Source organism: Monodon monoceros, unplaced genomic scaffold (genome assembly GCF_005190385.1).
Source record: "Monodon monoceros isolate NGI ecotype Baffin Bay Population unplaced genomic scaffold, NGI_Narwhal_1 Super_Scaffold_3, whole genome shotgun sequence".
Taxonomy (NCBI): Eukaryota; Metazoa; Chordata; class Mammalia; order Artiodactyla; family Monodontidae; genus Monodon; species Monodon monoceros.
In genome coordinates this window covers 100,663,132-100,684,635 of record NW_021703780.1, presented here as the reverse complement: position 1 = coordinate 100,684,635, position 21,504 = coordinate 100,663,132, and the positions used below count along the sequence as shown (strand labels likewise).

The 21,504-nt window shown below is 48.2% G+C and overlaps 1 protein-coding gene across 1 annotated transcript; it reads right to left on the bottom strand.

The window, feature by feature from the left end:
• Positions 1-4,282: 4,282 nt before the first annotated feature.
• On the bottom strand, positions 4,283-20,579 carry HMCES (5-hydroxymethylcytosine binding, ES cell specific). Its single transcript, XM_029244216.1, has 7 exons — positions 20,541-20,579; positions 19,941-20,148; positions 13,209-13,352; positions 12,297-12,422; positions 9,549-9,730; positions 6,393-6,585; positions 4,283-4,925 (listed from the first exon to the last, which is right to left on the bottom strand). Exons 2-7 carry the CDS (start codon positions 20,121-20,123, stop codon positions 4,701-4,703), a joined length of 1,053 nt encoding a protein of 350 aa, XP_029100049.1. The 5' UTR covers positions 20,124-20,148; positions 20,541-20,579; the 3' UTR covers positions 4,283-4,700.
• Between the last annotated feature and the right edge of the window lie 925 nt (positions 20,580-21,504).

Sequence of the window (21,504 nt, the reverse complement as noted above, 5' to 3'; positions counted from 1 at the left end):
AGGCAGCAATGCAGCGGAATGTGGACAGAGCTTTCCACCTTCTCAGACCTATTAGGAGCACCTCCTGAAAGTTTTTGATTTCCCCTCCCGAGGCATGGAGGGGCGTGGGCCATCCAGGGAGGCCTGGCAGGAGGGTGCCCCGGCCGGCAGTGGTCCCACACGGGGCTCAGTCATCAGAGCCACCTCCTGAGAATTTTTTTTTTTAATTATTTCTTTTGGCTGCGTTGGGTCTTTGTTGCTGCACGCGGGCTTTCTCTAGTTGCGGTGAGCAGGGCCACTCTTCGTTGCGGTACGCGGGCTTCTCACTGTGGTGGCTTCTCTTGTTGCAGAGCACGGGCTCTAGGCATGCAGGCTTCAGTAGTTGTGGCGTGCAGGCTCAGCAGTTGTGGCTCGAGGGCTCTGGAGCGCAGGCTCAGTAGTTGTGGCGCACGGGCTTAGTTGCTCCGCAGCATGTGGGATCTTCCCGGACCAGGGCTTGAACCCGTGTCCCCTGCGTCGGCAGGTAGATTCTTAACCACTGTGCCACCATGGAAGTCCCTCCTGAGAATATTTTATGTGGAAACTATAAACTTCTTTTTGTGAAACCTCCCACTTTTAAAATGTGGGCTTAAAAAAGGAAATACTCCACCTCACACCCATTAGGATGGCTACCATTAAAAAAAAAAAAAAAGTGTTGGTGAGGGTGTGGAGAAATTGGAATTTTGTGCCCTGTTGGTGGGAAGGTAAGATGTTGCAGCTGTTGGAAAACGGTATGGAGGTGCCTCAATCAAACGTAGAATTGATCCAGCAATTTTACCTCTGGGGACACACCCAAAAGCACTGAAAACAGTGACTCAAAGAGAGATTCGCACACCCATGTTCATAGCAACGCTATTCACAACAGCCAAAAGGCGGAAGCAACCCAGGTGTCTGTCAATGGATGATGGATGAACAAAGCGTGGTCTCTACACACAATGGAATATTATTCAGTCTTAAAAGGAAGTTCTGACACTTGAGACAACACGGATGAACCTGGAAGACAGCGTGCTCAGTGAAATAAGCCAGTCACAAAGGGACAAGTATGATCCCACTTATATGAGGTCCCTAGAGGAGTCAGCTTCACAGAGACAGGAAGTAGGATGGTGGGTGCCAGGGGCTGGCGGGGGATGGAGAGTTGGTGTTTAATGGGCTCAGAATTTCAGTTTTGCAAGATGAAAAGAGTTCTGCGGATGGATGGTGGTGATGGTTGTACAATAATGTGAATGTATTGTATTTAATACCACTGAACTGTACACTTAAAAATGGTTGAGATGGTAAATCTTACGTCCTGTGTATTTTACCACAACTAAAAATAAATAAACACTGTATGGCCCAAGCAAAACCACGTGTGACTCCGTGTGGCCTTCGGTCCCCACCTCTGCGATCACTCAACTTGATCTTCTGTGTGGGCTGTTCTGGCTGTGTCACGAGACAAGAAGCTTCGAATGGTGATGTCCTGATGGATCCGGAGCCAAAGGACGCCACACAGTGGTGACAGCAGAGACCAGGCTGCCCGTGCTGAGGGCCTGCACCAGGGTGACCACCTCCTCCCACAGGGCTGCTCCTAGGACCCCAGAGCCTCGCACAGTGCACCCCACACATATGTGCTTCCCTATTCTCACCTCCTCTTGCCTCTCCCAGCTCCCGGCTTTCTTCTGGCTGCCTCCATCAGGGGCAAAAAGTATGGCACTGGGGCCCTGCCCCAGCCTGGCTGCCCTATAAAACTTCTTGTGTTATTCAGTGTGATTATCCAACCCCTTTCACTGAAGCCCCAGCTCCTCCAAACAGTCCTTTAGCTTCCGCTGCCTGCTGGGAGTGTTGCCTGTGGAGCCTGCAGCATGCCTCTCTTCCCTGGAGCCCCGGGACGCAAGGGGGACCCTCACCCATCACCACATGAGGGACACCATGACAAGAGGTAGGTTCTCGGTCTCCAACAACCAGCGCCTGTGGCTGTGGGATCCTGGGAGTTCAACTGTGAGCACCTACTCTCCTGATTCAGAGATGGGCAAACCAAGTCTCAGAGAGGGCCAAGGACTTGGTAAGTTTTGTATGTACTAGGGACCCTTCCATACAGCCCAAGCCAAAGCTCCTTTCCCCAAGGAATGAGGTTCCACACCTCCCATCGCGGACTGCTCCTCATTCTGGCTAAGAAGAGGTAGAGAGTCTGAGTCCACGCATTACCCTCTCTGGTTCCCACCACCGACCTACCCTCTGGGCTCTCCTGGCAGCAAGCAGGGTCTTGTCCAAACTCTCCAAACTGAGACACCGTTCCCAGGCCAGGAGCCCCTCAGATCTGCCCTCAACTTACCTATGCCAAGCTGTGCGCTGTGCGCCAAGCCCTCCCTTGCCTGCGTCTGTTCTGCTTGCTTCTACACAAAGCAGGACTGTGCTTCAGGTACACAAGCTTTGCAAGAAGAGATGGATCCAGAGGGACCGCAGACAGCAGCGGGGGAGACACCGGTCTACTAGAATCCGGAGTCTAGGGGACCCTCTGCCTGCTCTAAGGCTTCAGAGCAGGAAAGGGTCCCCTAAGGCCTGGAGCAAGCCTGGTCATCGTGCAGGTAGGGTGGGGTGAGGAGGGCCTGCCAGCTGGGACCCCAGCTGAGAGGCCAGACAGCCTCATTCAAGAGCTGTACCTCCTGCCCTGAGAACAGTTAGGGTCCTGGTCTACTAGATCACACCATTAAAGGAGACCCAACGCAGCCAAAAATAAAAAATGAATAATTAATAAAAAAGAAGGGCAGGACAGGATGCTATGCTGCTCTAACAAGCAGGAGTAAGTATTGGCAAAAGGTGGGAAAATGGTAATCACATGCCCCTGAAACTAGTGAAAATTTGGAGAGCAACTTGGCAATACCTAGTAAAGCTGATGACTCAGATAGGGGGAAAAAACTGCCGAAGGAAATGCCCAAGATGATACCATTTATGTAAACCTGAATATCACAAAACAATGTTTTGATACAAGAATGTGCTTTTAACATCACATTTATGTCAAAGTATAAAAACCTGAATGAAAAGGACACAGGCTCCTGAGAACACTCTATTCTGCCTGGTAAACGACCCCACCAAACTGAACCTTGAAAAAGAGTGGGGAAAAGCGAGGAGAAACAAAGGGAATTTTACTTTTGCCGCTCATTAAACTTGAAGCAAATACGACAAAAGTCGTTAACAGTCAACATTCTGGTAGTAAGGTATCTGTAAGATCTCTTACTTCAACCTCGTGCCAAAGAGCCCAGAGAAGCGCCGGGAAAGCGCCCCGCGCCCCTCTCGCCGAGGTTGCTCTCCAAACCCCACCCGCCACTCCGCCGCCGCCGCCGCCCCCCGGAAGAAGAATTTGGAGGCCTAGGGTCTGGGGCGGGGATCCCGCCCGCCGGCGTCGCTCGCCCCCATTGGCAGGAACAGCGCCGGGGCCCCGCTCTGATTGGTAAGGTTGCGATCCCTGATTTGCATAGGCCCGGCGGCGGCGTGCACGCGTCAGCCTACGCGCGGAGGCGCCACATCCATCCCGCCGCCAGGTCCGCGTTTGGCGGGTTCCGTCTCCCGGACGCCCGGATGCGGGGGGGGAGGGGGCGTGCCCGGCGCGGCCCTCCTGGAGGCTGTCCCCGGATCCCTGGGAAGGCCCCTCGGCCTCGGCGTCCCCACCGTGGGCGGCCCGCTCCTCGCCCCCCGAGGCGTGGCATCCGGTTAAGCCTGGACGGCTGCGCGCGCATTAGTGCGCAGCTACATTATAGGAGCCTTTGCAGCCCTCCTGTTCACGTGGGCCGAAAGCGGTCCGTACCTTCACGGACCCAGTCATCTGGGTGGGGAGGCGTACAGTCACAACCACCCAAACATCTAATTACAGAGTGGTGCCTGGGACGAGCCTGCAGAACAAACCGCGGGGGCGCTGACCAGGCTGGGGCGGATGGCCCCCAAACCCGTGTCACCCTCCGTGCCCTGCTCCACCCAGGGGCCGCGAATCTGGGCAGGGCTCGCACCCAGATCCTGCACTCCCCATGCAGGGGTCTTGGCCTCTGCAACCCCTCGTGTTTGGCAGGCACTGGCTGGTTTTAAGCTAAAAGATTCGGGCAACTTCCAAGTGTTAAGAGTGAACAGAGACTCAATAAAGAGTGCCCCATCAAGTCTTTTTGTTTCCAGAGAGGCAGTTTTGTCCACAAAAACCCCAGTGCCCCACATTGTGACAAAACCATTCCCTAGGACTATGCCAGGAGAAAACAGTGAGATCCCGAGTTCCTCCCACCAGCAGCATTTTCTGAAATGTAAACAGTTTATCAAACACTTTATTCAGAAAAAAATACAATGTTTTAAGAACTTAATTCCAAAGCACTGAAAGAGCCCGAAGGCTAAACAGAAAACAGCCTCTGCTAAGCAGTACCAGGTCACGCTGGGAACTGCCAGCAGGGTCAGACTCTGAGGGAAGGTCCCTGGGCTACCAGGAGAGAGCTGTGGGCACAAGGCCCCCCCGCCCCCCACCATGAGTTGATGGTGGTACCTCTCCCTTTTCCCAGGCTGCCCACCCACCCCACTGGGGGTTCCCCGGTCACAGTCAGGGCACCCCTCCCCCAAGAAGCCACAACTGTTAACACCGTGCTACCTCCTCCAAGGAACACACCCCCCCCAACCTGTCATCACCATGGTATTCAGTGCAGCAGGCCTTGGCCTTGGCCTCTGTAAGTCCTGTGCTACTGGGTGTGAGGCTGCTTGGCCACAGGCTCCTCCTCCTTCTCCCGCTTCAGCCATCGCTCCAGGAGGTCAGCGCCTCTCCTGCGGGAGAACGGGCTCTTCTGACTGGACCACTGGGGCACATGTGACTCTGCCTTTTGGGGTGCTTTGGTGTCTTCCTTTTTGGGTGACTTTGTGGCCAGCCATTGCAACATCTTCTGGCTGCTGCCACTTGCCTTGAGCTCCTAGGAGAAAGAAGGAAAAGCTCAAACCACCAGCTCAAGCTTGTGGAAACAGGCCAATTCCAAGGGAAGAAAGACGGGAAGAGGCATTAGGTATTGACCTAGGCTTGGAAAATGTCACCAAGGGCCAGATAGGGCCCCTAATCAGGAGTGGGACGAGAGGAGCAGAGTGCGTTCCAAGGGCTGCAAGGAGTAGGGAGCAGCTCTCAGAGGAGGCTTCCCAGAGGTGTGTGGGACCAGCCAGAGAAGAGAGCTGCTGGGCACTCCAAACACGAGCAGACAATGAAGCAGTGTCAGGGAAAAGTGTGTGCTTCAGCAGGACCAGGCAGTGTGGTGTGGGGAGGAGAGCCGCAGGGCGGGAGTCAGCCGGGGGCCGGAGCGCAGCTCTCTCCCGCGGCACCGCCCTCCACACAGCCCCCCACCAGCCCCGCTCCCTCTACACCTTCGCCAACCCCAGACTGAAGCTTCTGAGTTCACAAGATGCCACCTCTCCAGAATGTGAATTCTTTTTTTTTTTTTTGAATTCTTCTGGAGGAAAGACCATGGCAGAAATGGGGCAGTGTCTAGTGCAAAAGGAATACATACAATGACATTTTTAGAGACGGGTAATGAAAAAAAGTGTCAGGGGTGCAGGAGTTTGACAGAACTGAGAGAAAAAAGATGACACTGACAGTGAGTATGAAAACTTAATAAACTTAGAAAAGTGGGGAAGGGGGCAGCTGTTCTAGCCATCACTGTCCTCCACACTTCTCAGGCACCCTAAGACGCCTACTTTAGAACACTCAGATCCATGTCTTACTTCAGGTCCCTCTATGCCACCTACAAACAGTTGCTACTCCTAAACCTTCACCCCGGGTATCAGCAGGGGCCAGCTTCTGCTCTGGAACTTCCTTCTCACTGAGGCCTCTTGCCTGTTCACCTTCCCTTCAAAATACATCATCTGGATCCCTGCCAATTCTAAGAAGTTAAAGTTCACGGCAGGAATGTTCTCAGATCCCCCTGAAGGAGAGCGACGATTGGAATTCCTCCATCTTGTAGCTGGGAAAAGAGGTGCAGAAAACAGACATAAATCACACATCTGGTTGGCGAGAGATACAGTTATGGTCGAGGGCTCCTTTGTCCTTCTCACAATCACCCTCTAGATTAGGAATCCTCAAACTTGGGTTATTATCAGACCCACCAAGGCAGCTTCTTAAAGATACAGAAGCCCAAGCCCAGCCCTGAATACTGAAGCAGTAGGTCCAGACAGAGGCTGGCATTTACATTTTGAAACAGGTCTCCTGAGGACTCCCGGGTCACAGCCAGCTTTGAGAGTCACTGCTCTGGTCTACCTTGCCGTGCATGAGGAAGGTGAATTTGGGGTGGTTTGTATTCAATCTCTGGTTGTGAAAGGTCATGGCATAAAATTAACAGGTCACACTGACAGAAGACAGAAAGCTCAGAAAGAACTATCGTAGTCATAGGCCCTACCTTTTTGACCAGCGAGTCAACAGGAAGCAGACACTCAGGAGTGTTGTTTCGGGAGTTGTTCACCACGGAAGAGACTGGATGGAAGGTGATGTTCTCTGTGGGGTGAATTAACTTCAGAGCTTCTTGAGCTGAGACCTCCCCAAAGTCCAGCCACTTAGAGACTGCCTCCTCTCCATCTAATATGGCAGGCATCCTAGCCCGCGAGGTGAAGACAGTGGTTGGGAGCCGCGGGTGGGGGGTGGGGGGGCGGGGAGAAAGGCCCGGTCAGCTGAAGCGCAAACTGCCCCAAGCAGCAGCTCACCCTCTCTCCGCGCCTCACATGCCAGTTGCTGCCCGGTGTCCCCCCCCCCCCCCCCACCCACAGGGCACAAAACTCAACACCAGGAGACCCAGCTTAACAGAGTCAGATGGCAAAGACAGTGCCCCGTGCTATGAGTGGATCCACTCCAGTGTACACGCTAGCAAACTGGTGACCTTTACGACACTCCAGCCTAGACTTAAAGGGAAAATAAACCCTGGAAAACTTGTCTCTCAACAATACTCTCCAGCCTTATCACCCATGGAAAATTTATCTAAGAAAGAGCTATTTATATAATTGTGAACAAAAGGAAACTATGGCTCAGAAAAGCAAAGAGCCTGCCTCAGATGACTCCTGGTACCCAGCAGATGTTAGGAAAAGATCCCTTGTTTAGCCCCCAGTTTTAGGCCAATGCAAAGAATGTACACACTTCATTGGTGGGTGGTACAGATAGGAGATAAATGCGTTAACATCTATTTTAATAATTATTATTACTTCAATAAGTCAAACATTTTATTTTATTTTAATTTAATTTATTTTTTTGGCCGCACTGCATGGCTTATGGGATTCTTAGTTCCCCGACCAGAGATCGAATCCAGGCCCTCAGCAGTGGAAGCACGGAGTCCTAACCACTGGATTGCCAGGGAATTCCTCTAAACATGTACTTTTAAAAAGTATTTTAAGGGACTTCCCTGGTGGTGCAGTGGTTGGGACTCCAAGCTCCCAATGCAGGGGGCCCAGGTTCCATCCCTGATCAGGGAACTAGATCTCACACACGTGCCGCAACTGAGAGTTTGCATGCCACAACTAAGAAGCCCACATGCTACAACTAAGGAGCCCGCCTGCCACAACTAAGACCTGGGGCAACCAAATAAATTTAAATAAATCAATAAATATTAAAAAAAAGGGTATTTTAAGATCTTTTAAATTCAGATGCATTTTATGATGAATGGCATCTCTGCACTATCACAGTTTAATTGGCAATAATTGGCAGCAGCACTTTATTTTTCTTAACAATGTATAAAATAGTGGTACAAAATCTTAGATCAGATGAAATAGGAATTTAAGGTGAATTAGCAAAAACTAGAACTATTATATCCCATGAAAAAAGCATCATTTCAGACAGAACGCTTAGGACAAGAGGGCTAAAACAGGTAATCCAGTATGTGCAGCACTGCATTCTTTTCAGCAAAAAATCATAAAATTACTTCTGAGGACACTCAGATCTGGCAAAAACTGTGAAAATGTTACACTAGTCAGTTCTGCTAACGTTTTTTACTTTATTAAATATCTTTTAAAATATTTATTTATTTGGCTGCGTTGTGTCTTAGTTGCAGCACACAGGATCTTTGTTGCCTTGTGCGGGATCTTCGCTGCAGCATGTGAACTCTTAGTTGCGGCATGCATGTGGGACCTAGTTCCCTGACCAGGTATCGAACCCAGGCCCCCTGCATTGGGAGCACAGAGTCTTAGCCACTGGACCACCAGCGAGGTCCCATAACGCTTGTTTTTAAAATGAAAATCTGTTCCAATGTGATTGATCTATTATTTTTTTAGAACATAATGCAAATTTTGCCTTTGCTTATATACGGTTTTGTCTGTGAGAAACACAAAGTGAACACAGAAAACTGCACCCTGCTGAACTGAGCCTTGTAAGAGTACACAAAATGCACACATCTCAAACACTGACGGCTACCTTGGCTCACTGCATATTATCCTCTGAAGTGCTCTGCTCTTACTTTGCATTTGTAAACTTTTCTCTATATTAAAAAAAACTATTCGTTCAACATCTGAAACACGTCTAAGCTTCCTGGCTCAAACACGCTAAGCAGTGCATGCAAACAGAAAACTTGTAAATCTTGACGAGAAGCTTGAAATAATAATAAAGCGTCTTGAAAGCAAGAAGAGAACATGTGACATCTCCTGAGCAACAGACATAAAGGATCCACAACAGTAACAGGGCTGGGAAAAAAGGAACATCCACGGCTGGAACAATTGCAAAAAGTGTTATAAAGTCAATACCAGCCAGGTCTGAAGGAATAGAAGCAATGGCAAGATTTAGTATATGGACTGAAAGCCGAACAGTTAAAAAACTGGAAGCTTTCTCACAAAGAGAATGCCCTCTCTATACACAAAGACCACAAAAACACCACAGAGGTGGCTCCTCTTAGCGCCAGTAATGGCTGTTTTGGTGGCCTCAAACACTGCTGCAATTTCCAGAGCTCTCAGCTGTTGGGAGAAGACATGAGCACAGATGAAGATGTTGGTAAGCAATTTCCACTAGTGATACTGAGGTTAATTGGAGGAGGCCATACATTGCACCAAAATGTTCAGTTTTGATTAAATACGTATCTATTATAAAGGCACGCCTCGAAGGAACAACGTTTCAAAGGCAGAAGAACATGCCCCAGGATTTAAGACTGCACAGCAACACAAGCTGCAACTCTTCCGACGCTCACTTCCACAAGTCAGTTTCAGGTGTTTCTAAGGTAAAATGCCATATTTATTGTAATATCTATGTATTTCTTAACCACTGAATGCATGGAACGATAGTACTGTTTTTACTAGATTCCTATTTTCTTTTTGTTTGGCTGTGTCACTGACGAAATGTTTCAGTGTAGTCCCCTCAGTCCCGCGCTCCCCGTAAGTCCTGTGGTTCTCATAGTGCAATTCTGCATACCGTGGTGACTGTTAGGAACGCACGTCACGTTACAGCCAAACTGACTGTATTTTGTGAAGCAACTGTCTCAGTTTCCTACTCTCTAAATCTGTGCGTACAGAAGCTGCCTATCTAAAAGCAAAGAGGACAAACCCTGCCCTGAATCCTTTTGGACCCAGGCATGAGAAGTGTGACTTGCCGGTGGTGGATGTCATTCAAGCCTTTGCAGGAATCCACTGTGATGATGGTATAAGAATACAGGCAGTCTCCTCCCTCCGGGGGCTCCCAGCAGTCAAAGAGCCCGGCCATTGTCAGCGGCCTCCAGTTGTCCCAGACTTTCTCCCAGTCCTCAGGGCCATCTGCAGCACCCATGCTCTCTGACTGGAAGCAAAATCCATGGTAGATTAGATACTCAGCAGCCACCCTCTCCCCTGCAGGTTGGGTACTATTACAGACTTGAGAGCACGGCAATCATTTTAGAAGTAATTCAGCCCATGCCTTTAGCATGGGTCCTCTTGATCCACTGTCGCGGAAGGAAAGAGGCTTGGTGGCAGATACTCACTGAAGCAATAGATTTATGGCTCCTTAATGCTTTCACAACACAGTTTAACACCTTCAGTGGATATTCCAGCCTTCCATGATCTGGATCATGATTCCGGCTTTCAATTACAATGTTAACTTGAATTAAGCCCAGCTATTTCTAAATGATGATGCTCTCATGCAATTTCATGCCCCTGTATCTCGCAGAAGCAACTTTCCTCTGCCCCAAAGGTCTTTCCTTCCCTTTTTCATCATGCCAACTCCTACTTGCCGTTTAAGATTCAGTTCAAGGCCTAGAATACAGAAAGCTGGAAAGTGTCACCTCCACCCTAACAAAAAAAAGGGTAGAGGGTTTCCCTGGTGGCGCAGTGGTTGAGAGTCCACCTGCCGACGCAGGGGACATGGGTTCGTGCCCCGGTCCGGGAGAATCCCACATGCCGCGGAGCGGCTGGGCCCGTGAGCCATGGCCACTGAGCCTGCGCGTCCGGAGCCTGTGCTCCGCAACGGGAGAGGCCACAACAGTGAGAGGCCCGCGTACCGCAAAAAAAAAAAAAAAAAAAGAAAAGGTAGAGAATCTAAATAACCATAACTTAAACTCATCAGAGAACTGAGGTCACAGGGCAACCAATTAGCCTGAACTTTATGGAAAGACAGGGTCATCCAAGAGAAGATGAGACACCAGTACTGGCTTCCCAGTGGTAACAGAAGGAAAACAAGGCCTCCTTCATACAGCAGGTAAGAATTCAGATAAAATTATCAACAAATTGCTCGATGCAGAGTGTGGGCTAGCCTGAGGGCACAGAACCCCTGGGGGCTGCAGACATCAGGGAAGTTTGCCTCAGCTTGCAGACCACCCTCCACAGGTGCCCACGAGAGAGACTGGGGGCAGGAGACTGGAGAAAGCTTCTTTGCCAATGCGTGCTAGACGCGGGGAGCTCTTTTGCCTCAGGGATGGTGAGAAGCCTTACCTGGTCACTTCTCCTCTAAGGAACAAAAAGCTTAAGGGGCCAGGGTAAAAGTGATAAATCCTATCGCTCCTAAGATACAGGTAAAGACCTCCTGAGCCTGGAAAAGGGCAAAAGAAAAAACCCTCTATGCCCCTGGAGAAGCAGGATCACTGAGAAAGCCTGAGCCTGAGAGCCGGGGACACAGTTCTGCTTCAGCCTGAGACTGAACCAAGGCCACGGAGAGCTCTCTCCACCTCCCTGCACACCAGATGACAAGCAACAGCAGTCTACTTCTGGGGGAGGGGCAAGAGCATGGAGAGATCCTCTCGAAGGCACAGGCTCAAAGGGAAGTAACAAGAGCTGCAGGGAGCAGGACTATTGAGAAAAACCCTCTGGAAAACCAACCCTTACCCTGAACACAAGGTGACAGCAGAGAAATATTTAAAGCCTGTGATGCACAACAAAACCAAACCCAGTTCAGCTCCGGACAAGATCAACTCAACCTCGGACATTAACGGCCTAATAAAAGAATAAACGGGGACTTCCCTGCTGGCGCAGTTTAACAATCCGCCTGCCATTGCAGGCAACATGGGTTCGATCCCTGGTCTGGGAAGATCCTACATACAGCAGACCAACTAAGCCCGTGCACCACAACTACTGAGCCACAACTACTGAGCCCGCGTGCCACAACCACTGAAGCCCACGTGCCTAGAGCCCGTGCTCCACAACGAGAAGCCACCGCGATGAGAAGCCCACGCACCGCAAGGAAGAGTAGCCCCCGCTCGCCACAACTAGAGAAAGCCCGCGCGCAGCAACAAAGACTCAATACAGCCAAAAAAAAAAAAAAAAAAAAAGAATAAACATATCCATTTCCAGACATAAATATTATTTATCTCAGTCTCTGTCCTATCTACTATGTCTGGCAATCAATAAAAAAATTGTAAGACATACGAAAAGCCAAAAATGAACTGCCAAGATATATACAAATCAACAGGACCAGACTCAAGAGATTACATTTCCCAAATGCTGAACTATCAGGCAGGAGTTTAAGTGTAATAACTATATATATATATTAGCTATATATATTACATATATATATAATAGCTCTTATAGAAAAGGTAGACAACATGCATGAATAGGCAGATAAGCAATTTCAGTGAAATAAGAAAGAAGAGTGAACTTAAAAACAAGTCAATAATCACTCAAACTGAAACACAAAGAAAAAAGAATGAAATATACAGAAGAGAACATCCAAAAACTATGGGACGATATCAAACTAACACATATATAATTAGAATGTCAGAAAGAGAAGAGAAAATGGGGCAGAAGAAATAGCTGAATAGATAATGGCTGAGAATTTTCAAAAAAACAGGAAAGACATCAAACCAAAAATCCAAGCAGCTCAGAGAACATACCAAACACACAAAGACATAGACACAGATACACACTGCTGATGATACCTTTTCTGTTTTGATTTGGGGGAAGTAGATGAAGTAGGGCTGCGTCTTGTTTGTTCCCTGACATCGCTGCCACTCATAGAAACCATCTGCTAAAACAACACAGCGCCTTCCCTTTCCCAGAGGCACCTGAGGGAAAACATGAGCAAGATATGGTCTTAGTGACAGAAACATGTTTCACAGACTTAAAAATCTCAGATCTGCCAATGTGTGACCTCAGAGCAGTTAATTCCTCTGTATGTCACATTTCTTATGTATAAAGTCACACTTACACAGATGCTGAAAAGATTAAATAATGTACGTAGCAGGAAACAGGCACTGTGGTAGCTAGTCTCCAAAGCTGGCCCCACAGAGAACCACGCCTACCAATATTCACATGCTATGTAGTCCCCTCCCTCAGTGATGTCAGGCTGGCTCTGTATGACCAATAGAACGCAGCAGAAGTGACGCTGTTATGATTTCAAAGGCAAGGTCACAAAGCCCTGCAGCTCCTGCCCTGCTCTCTTGGATGGTGAACTCTGGGTAAGCCAGATGCCGTGTGAGGTGCCTGACCACCTTGACACCCCCTAGCAGGCACATGGACAGGCCTCCAGTTGTTCTACTCATCCCAGCTGAGGTGTCACACATGTGGGTTAAGAGGCCACCTGGGACATGCAGCTGTCATCTGATTAGAACTACATGAGAACCTCTGGTTGAGTAAACACTGTCTAGTTGAGCCCAGGCAGCCCATGGTTTATTATGAGAAATAATAAACTGTTGTCTTGGCATGCTCTGTCACACAGTAATAAACAGAACAACACTCTACATTAATAACTGGGAACACACTTTGGAACTATTTCTCAGGTATATAAGGCACTAATAGTTCTGTTAGATAAAATAACGAATATGTGCCTTTTCCCTAGGCCAGCTACCTACCTTAAAGGACCGTTTCTCCATCATGGTATCACTACGACAGTTGCTAGTGTTGAACTGCAGCTTGGAAGGATCAGCTTCTTTAAACCAAGATGGGACCAAGCCCCACCGCATGGGAGCAATGACACGCTCAGATGAGTCTGCGCCCTGCCACGAAAAAGGTTAAGATCCAGTGAGGAGATCATAATGAAATTTAGAAAACCTAATTCAGTACATGCATTACATTACTACTAGTCTCAAAATACAGAGGATTATTAATAGGGAAAGATTCTACTTGAAAACAATTTTAATGATGTATCATGATGTGAGTAATTTGAGTTCTCTAGCAATCATATTTATCAGAATGTATGACATTCTGCTTGGGTAGGATGGGGGATACAAAGAGGTTTAATTTCTGTAAACTTTTAATTAGTGCCTACTGCAGGAGAGACATAGTACTAGGCCCTGCACTTCACATGGCCCCAGCTCTCAAGAAGCACACGTTACAGGCAACCATCATGTAAAAAGGTACATGCAATGATTAAGGGATACATAGGGTAGTACGGGGGCACATGAAAGGTGCTTAACCTCAAAGGGCTTGCACTATAACTTGTGAGGCCGCACAGACATTAAAAATATGAAGTAATAAGATACTACAGGCTAAGGGTCATATAAGTGGTACAAGGAGTGTCAAAAAAGTTCAGTGGAGAGTGCTCTGTGAGAGATGGAATGGAGAAGTATTATCAGCTCCTTGGGAGGGGCAGCAGGGGAGGGAATAGGGTGAGGTGGATCTTGGATTGGATCCCACAAGAGGTACAGGAATCAGACAGAGAAGAGATGGGAGGAAAGACCAGGTATGAAATTAGGGGCCGTGTCAAGAATGTGCAAGTGGTTTTGTGTGGCCAAGTTATAGCAAGCCTGAGGATGCTATTTTTAGGAAGGCCTGCTTACAGGACTGGCCTTCAGTTAGGATCTGAGAACTTGGATTGTGAGTGTTTCCACCTTCCCCTAACTGATAAGGATGGTACACTATGCCTGCTTTGTGCAAAAAATGAGGTTTATGCCGAGCACCTGCTTTCCTTCTAGGAGTCTAGCATTTTGGTACTTGCTAGGCAGAGAGTGCCTACATGACCAGCCCCCAACAAAAACCTTGGGCCTAAGTTTCTAATGGGTTTCCCTGGGCAGAAACAGTGCACAAAGTTACCACATTTTTCACTGCTAGAGAGAAAACATGCTTGGTGTGTCCCCTCACAGGAAGGAGAGACTATAAGGAAGCTTGTGCATAAATTTCTCCAGATTTCTACTTGTTTCTTTTCCCTTGCTGATTCTATTGAGTATGCTTTCACTGTAATAAACCTTAGCCACGTCATATGCTGAGTCCTTCGAACGCATCTCCAAATGTGGGGGTAGTCTTGGGGCCTCACCCTCAACACATGGCTGTTAAACTCTTTTGGGGTAACTGGCCCCTTGAGAATTTGATGAAATCTACAGATTAAAATGCACACACACACACACACACACACACACACACACACACACACACACTCTATTCTTACGGTGTACTACACTGAGCTGGAAGACACCAGTGAGCACACAGTGCATTTTAGGTTCTACTAGGGTGGTACAGTAGGTCTGGTGACAGTAGTGAGAATAAAAGACATTCAAAAGATAGAAAGAAAAAAAAAAAAGAAATTGTGGTGTCAAATGGACAAAGAAAACAGGGATGATTAAGGTTTCAAGCCCAGAAGCCTGAAATAATGATGGTGCTATTGAACAAAAGAGAAAAGTCTGAAAAGAGGTTTGATGTGGGGAAATATCACACACTGAATTTCAGATAACAGCGGGAAGTCTGTGGCAGCTTGGAAAAACGGTCCCGAAGTCCTCGACGCTTCTCCTATCAAGAGCTGTGTGGGGGACCTATGTGCCCTTTTCTTGAATCTGGACGGGCCTGTGACCTGCTTCTATCCAACAGAATGTGGCACAAGTGACACTGCATGATTTCTAAGGCTAAGTCAGAAAAGGTTTTTCAGCTTCCTCCTTGTTTGCTGAGACACTGCCTTCACTGCCCTGAGCTGCCATATAAGAAATCCAGCTACCTTGGTGAAAAAGCCCAGGCTTTGTGGAGAGGCCACATGTAGGGGCTTTGGTCAAAAGCCCCAGTTCAGAGCCAACATCAACTGCCAGATAAGACACTGAAGATGCCTCTAGATCAGATGTTAGTAAACTTTTCTCTAAAAGGCTAAATATTAAGTACTGTAGGCTTTACAGTCTTTGTTATAAACGCTATTATAGGGACAGAGCAGCCATAGGCAATTGATAAATGGATGTTGCTCTGTCCCATAAAATTTCATTTACAAAAATGATCAGAGGGCCCTAGTTTTCTGCCTCCTGCTCTAGATGATTCTAGCCCCAATACCTTCTCAGCTGAGGCCCCAGACTCCAGGGAAGAGACAAACCATACCTGCAATGCCCTGTCCTAATTCCTCACTGGTGAACATAATATAAAGGTTGTTCTGAGTTAGTTCTAGAATAAAATCCACAGACAGAGGTTTACTATGTCCAACGAGCATGTGGAATTAAAGCTTAGGAGAGAGGCAGCATGGTACAGAGAATGGGTCAGCAAACTTTTTCTGTAATGGACCAGACAGTAAATATTTTCGGCTTTCTGAGTCCACACAGTCTCTGCTGCAACTCAACTCTGCCACCGTTGGTAGTGTGAAAGCAGCCAAAGAACAAGTGAGCATGGCTGTATTCTAATAAAACTTTATTTATAAAAACAGGCAGTGAGCCAAATTTGGTCTGAGGACCATGGTTTGCCAACCTCTGGTATAAAGGAAAGAACATGGCCTTTGTAAGAAGACCCTGGTTCAAAAGTCCCTTCTCCGCTACTTATGAGGCTAGATGTGTGGCATGGAATAGGCACACTAATTGTAGTTTAATATTTTTTGAGGTTATGATGAAAAAGAAACAGCAAAATCTTCTATACAAAGGTGACTGGTAAAGCCATTAGGATAAAGTTTCTTAGAGAGCAGATCAATCACAGGATCAAACCTGGGGGTACAAAAACAAAAAGGAGAAATGAGGAAAAAGTGCAGTCCAACAAAAAGTTCCTAGAGAGATAAAAGCAGAATGAAAAAAGCTGAAAGGATGGAATTCCAAGAGGGGAATCGTCAGTAGTAGTGTCTTAGAAGGGCTTCCCTTTTTTTTTCTCTTAAATTTATTTGGCTGCACCGGGTCTTAGTTGCAGCACGTGGGATCTTTAGTTGCGGCATGCGGGATCTAGTTCCCTGACCAGGGATCGAACCCAGGACCCCTGCACTGGGATCGTGGAGTCTTAACCACTGGATCACCAAGAAAGTCCCGGGCTTCCCTTCTGTTTAAAGCTAATTCTTCCACTGTGCTCTTCACAGGATCCTGTCCCACTTCTTTCAAAATCTTGCCTGTATTAGTTAATCCCCTTGCCATATAAACAAATAAACACACACACACACACACACAACACAGAACCCTTCTTGTTATACACGGCAGGTAGGTTGTACAAAGTTGCCATGACACTGAAGTAGGGAACACTGAACTGCAGCTCTGAGGGGAAACACCGTTAGGTTGCCAGGAACCCACAGTGAGAACATCTTCATCAACTGATCAATATACAACCTTGTCTTCTGTGTGTTTTTGTTTAACATATTTATTATTATATGTTAAACTTTATTTAACATATATTGTTGGTTCATTAATGCTGAATTCATGACCAGCAGCCACAGTAACTCAAGCCTGAACGAAGCATCTCTAACACATGTATTTTCTCTGTAAGGCATATTACGCCCTTCTTGCATTTACGAATTCTAGCCTGCACTTTACCACTATGCTTGGGGACAATTTTAAACACTAAGATCACCAACAAAAAGCATAGAAATGCAAAAAACATGGCAATAAACAGATCTCAAAAAAGACACTTGTTTATAGTATAAAAAGTGAAACAAGAAAGTAGAACTTCATCTTACTTGATCTCAGTTAGGAATACGTATTTGGGTAACTTGAATATTTCACCACTCTGTATGTCCACGAATGGCTACAAAAGCATCATGAGTATTATTTTAGGGGTTACAAAGTAGGCAAGTAGGCAAATTTACCAACAGAATCTACGAAGAATGAGGGTCAATTGTATGTATATATACATATATACATATATGTGTTTCCTTCTCCTTAAAGACAGAAGCAGCCTTTAAAACCAATAAATGAGCTCGCAGGATAACTAAGGAAAAGGTGGCCCTGGAAGAAATGGTAGGGTAGAGAATGAAGGAAGAGAAAGAATGTGTGAAAACACAGAACTTTTGTAAATCCTCCTTCCCTTCCGGAATCAAATGTGTCAAATGTGCCTTCCAAGCAGAAGGGCCCCCTGTACAAACCATAAATGAAAATAAGAGATAACATTATCTCACAGCCAACTAAACAATCTCGCATCAGAAATTTACAAGACAAAGCTCTAAATCTGAGATTCTGGACATGGGGCAATTCTGACACTGCCCGCCCCCACCATCTTCACTTCACCAAGCCCGGGGGTGAGGGCTGGCCCACTGGCATCCAGTGGGTATATCGAATGGGTATTTGGCAATGTCAGGAGACATTTTTGGTTATGGTGACCTAGGGAAAACTGGCATCTACTGGGTAGAGCCAGTGACGCAGCTAAACATTCTACAACTCACAGGTCAGCTTCCCACAATTATCCCACTTAAAATGTCAATAGTGCCAAGGCTGAGAAATCATGCTCGTAAAAATTCCACTGATCACCTTTAACCTGAGTGTGTTCAATGGACAATTGTAAACCAAACCCAAATACAGGGCTGCCCCATACTGGGAGCAATGAATAGAAAGCGGCTTCTAAGCCAAAATACTGAAAATATTGCTCAGTATTAGTCATCTTTTCCTCTACCCTCTTGGACTTGTAACCTGAACAGCTGGTAGCACTGGGGGTAGATAAATGAAAGAGGAAGTAATTTGCAAGTCAGTGGCTTCAAATGCAAATGTTACAATCTATACACATGCGCTGACACTGATGATACGGATTAGTGATCTGAAATAGTTCTATTTTCGCTTTACAATTTACTATTTTCATCTTCAGATAAATGAAACCTCAAATATTTATCAAAATTAGGAAACCCCTAGCAATCTTTATAAAATTTATTAGAGATGTGGAGTCAAAACATTCCATCAGCAAACTGACACCACTGACAGAAGAGGAGGGCTCTGCTGTGCTTAGGGGCTCCACCTTGCCCGTTCCTAGTTCCAGGAAGTATCCACTGGAGTGGGAACAGTGGACTGGACCTCGGTACCAGCTCTTCCCCCACTGACTGGGTAACCCAGGACCACTCACAATCTTTCTACACTTCTCTCTTTACATCTGTTAAAGTTTTCTTCCAGCTAACATTCATTCTATAATTTTAATGACGTGGTACAAAGAAAACCGAGGCTAAAAAATAAGAAACCTCAAACAGTTTATCCTTCTTTCTCTTCAAATTATTCCTCCCTCTGAAACATTTTATTTTTTCCTTTTCCAGTCAAGGTTCCCCATGATATTGTCTTTACTTTGATTTGCCTCTCATTAAAAAAAGTTCTTTTAGTTTCAACAAGTATGCATCCACTAAAAATGGCTCAAGAATAAACTATTTCATGTAAATGGCTTCATTCAACCAAAAAGATCAAAGGCGTCTGGTATTTTTTTTTTCAAAATAATCTGATCCCCATAACGGAAAAATGAATCTTTTTTGACCACCATATTATCACAACAGTTCTGAAGAGTATTTAGCAGGGTAGTATAATCAATTGTATCAAGTGACTTAAGCATTATGGATCAGATAGAATAAAAATCCAGGATGGAAACAATCAGGATTTTAAAAAACATATCAAGGATATTTAACATATTTAAGACATGGAAAAACTACTGATTTCTGGAATGAAGCTTTTTTTTTTTTTTTTTTTTTTTGCGGTACGCGGGCCTCTCACTGTTGTGGCCTCTCCCGTTGTGGAGCACAGGCTCCGGACGCGCAGGCTCAGCGGCCATGGCTCACGGGCCCAGCCGCTCCGCGGCATGTGGGATCTTCCCGGACCGGGACACGGACCCGTGTCCCCTGCATCGGCAGGCGGACTCTCAACCACTGCGCCACCAGGGAAGTCCTGGAATGAAGCATTTTTATTACACTGCAGGTATGCATGCATACGGGCACATACTCCCTCCCTTTCAGGAGATAAAGCCAAGAACCAAAACATGATTATAAGTTATCGGCCACTCCAACACTACAGAAGTAGATTCCGCAAAGATAAAGAATGCAATTAAACTTCAGAACACCAAACCAAATACCTCTGTTCCTAGCTTCAGTAAAAGACAAACATAAAAAGACTGAAGACGCAATCAGAAAGAATAGAAACTTAAACGTTCAAGAAACGTCAGAGGTGTTTTTAGACTAGCTAGTCTTAATCCTGCCCTAAGCCCAGAGATTCTGACTTCGCTTATGGACTCATAAGGGGCATGGAAATCCTTTATTTATTTATTTTTTTTAAAGATATTGAAAAGTCCCTGATGATCAGTGAGGTGTGAAAGACGCTACCTTAAAGTGTTTTCAAATGCATATGAACCGGGCAGGCACCAGGGCTGGCGCGCCTCTTGCAGAGCAGCACTCAGCTGGGGCCCCAGGAACAGTGACCCGTCCCGGAGGCCTCAGCACAGGCGCAGCGGCGGGCGCAGGGCAGGTCAGCGCTCACCTTCTCCACGTGCAGCCGGGACAGGAGCACCGGGCTGCTGGACTGCGGGCTCTTGTTGTACGACGGGCAGTACCGGTCCGGGTCCCTCCACTCTGGGAGCCGCCGCTGGCCCTGCCGGTCCCGGTAGGCGCAGGCCCGGGCGAGGACCTCCTTGGACAGGTGGCAGGACGTCCGCCCGCACATCCTCGGCGCTGCGAACACCGCGGCCCTGGACGCGAGGACGGGGTTCGAGCGCCTCACACGCGGGTCTCGGGCCTCCGCCCCGCCCCACCCTACCCCCACCCCAGGCCCGCGCGCCGGGCTCACAGGGCCACCTCCCGCCACGCGGCCCGGCCAGGCGAGGAAAGGAAGCTTCTCAGCCGGGGGCTCCCCCTGCCTAGCCGGCCCCGGCCTCCCCAGCTCCACCCCGCTCCCTCCGGGACCGCGGACCCTGAGGACCGCGCCCCACCCCCACCCCCGCCGCCCGTCCGGTCTCACTTCCCCCTCAGGCCCGCCGCCCTCCCATCCCGCCTCGGCTCCGCTCACCCCCGCTCAGCCCCCGTCCGTCCCACTTCGCCTCCCCCTCAGGCCCGCCTGCCCGTCCGCCTTCCCCCACCTCACCTCCACCTCAGACCCAGCGGCCGCGTCGCTCTCCGCGCGACCGCGCTCCCCGCACCAGGCCCCGCCCCCAGCAGGCCGGCCCCGCCTCCCAGCGGCCGGCGGTTCCGCCTAGCGCCGGGGCGTCTTCCCCTCCCGCATCTTGCAGAGTTGGGACTGTGAAACCTGACTCTCCTGAAGGAGCCCGAGCAGGAGCCCCTGATTGTCTCGGGGACTCGTCCTCCGTGTGGGCCGTTCCTCTGCGGGGTTAACTCCCTCCCAGGGCGAACCTCGGGAATGGGCCGGGAAGGGTCCCGAGGGTGCAGGCTGGCAGAGACCCTAGATGCGACCCGGAGGCCTACAGCCCCTTCTCCGTACAGCGGGAACCACGACTCCAGGGCACCAGGTTCTCGTAGGGGTGAAATCGGGAAATTTTCTTTACTTCGCAGCCCTACTAACGGCCCATAGTTTCGGGCAAAAATTGAAAAACCATCAGGAAAACTGCCATGGATCACGCAAGTCACTCTGAAACTTCGGTGGGCACCAGAACACTTTCCAAGGCCCCACCTTTCCCCCACCCCCAAACCTGAATCTCTAAGGGTTCAGGCCTATGTTTTTTAAAACTAGGCTTTACAGGTGTATTTCAGCCACAAAATTGGCAAAACACCTGGCTTGTGTTTAAAATCCCAGCAGAGGAAACCAGGGGCTTCTGCTCTGTAAGGGCTGTTCCTCCGGCAGAAGTGCAACGGCCACCTCAGACCGGGCACTAGGCAACAGCCGGGTAATCCACCCAGACCCTCCGGCCTCACTGATCTCCTACAAAAGGAGGGTGGTTTAAGGGCAAAGACTCAACGCCTGCCAGCTGCTGTCATTCCCTCAGCAAACCTGCACCGCTCCTGCCCCTGGGCATGGGGCTCGGGCAGGGGCCAGCGAGAGGGTCCTGCCTCATGCTAAGTACAGTGGCAAAGGGCTGCAGGTGCAAACGGGA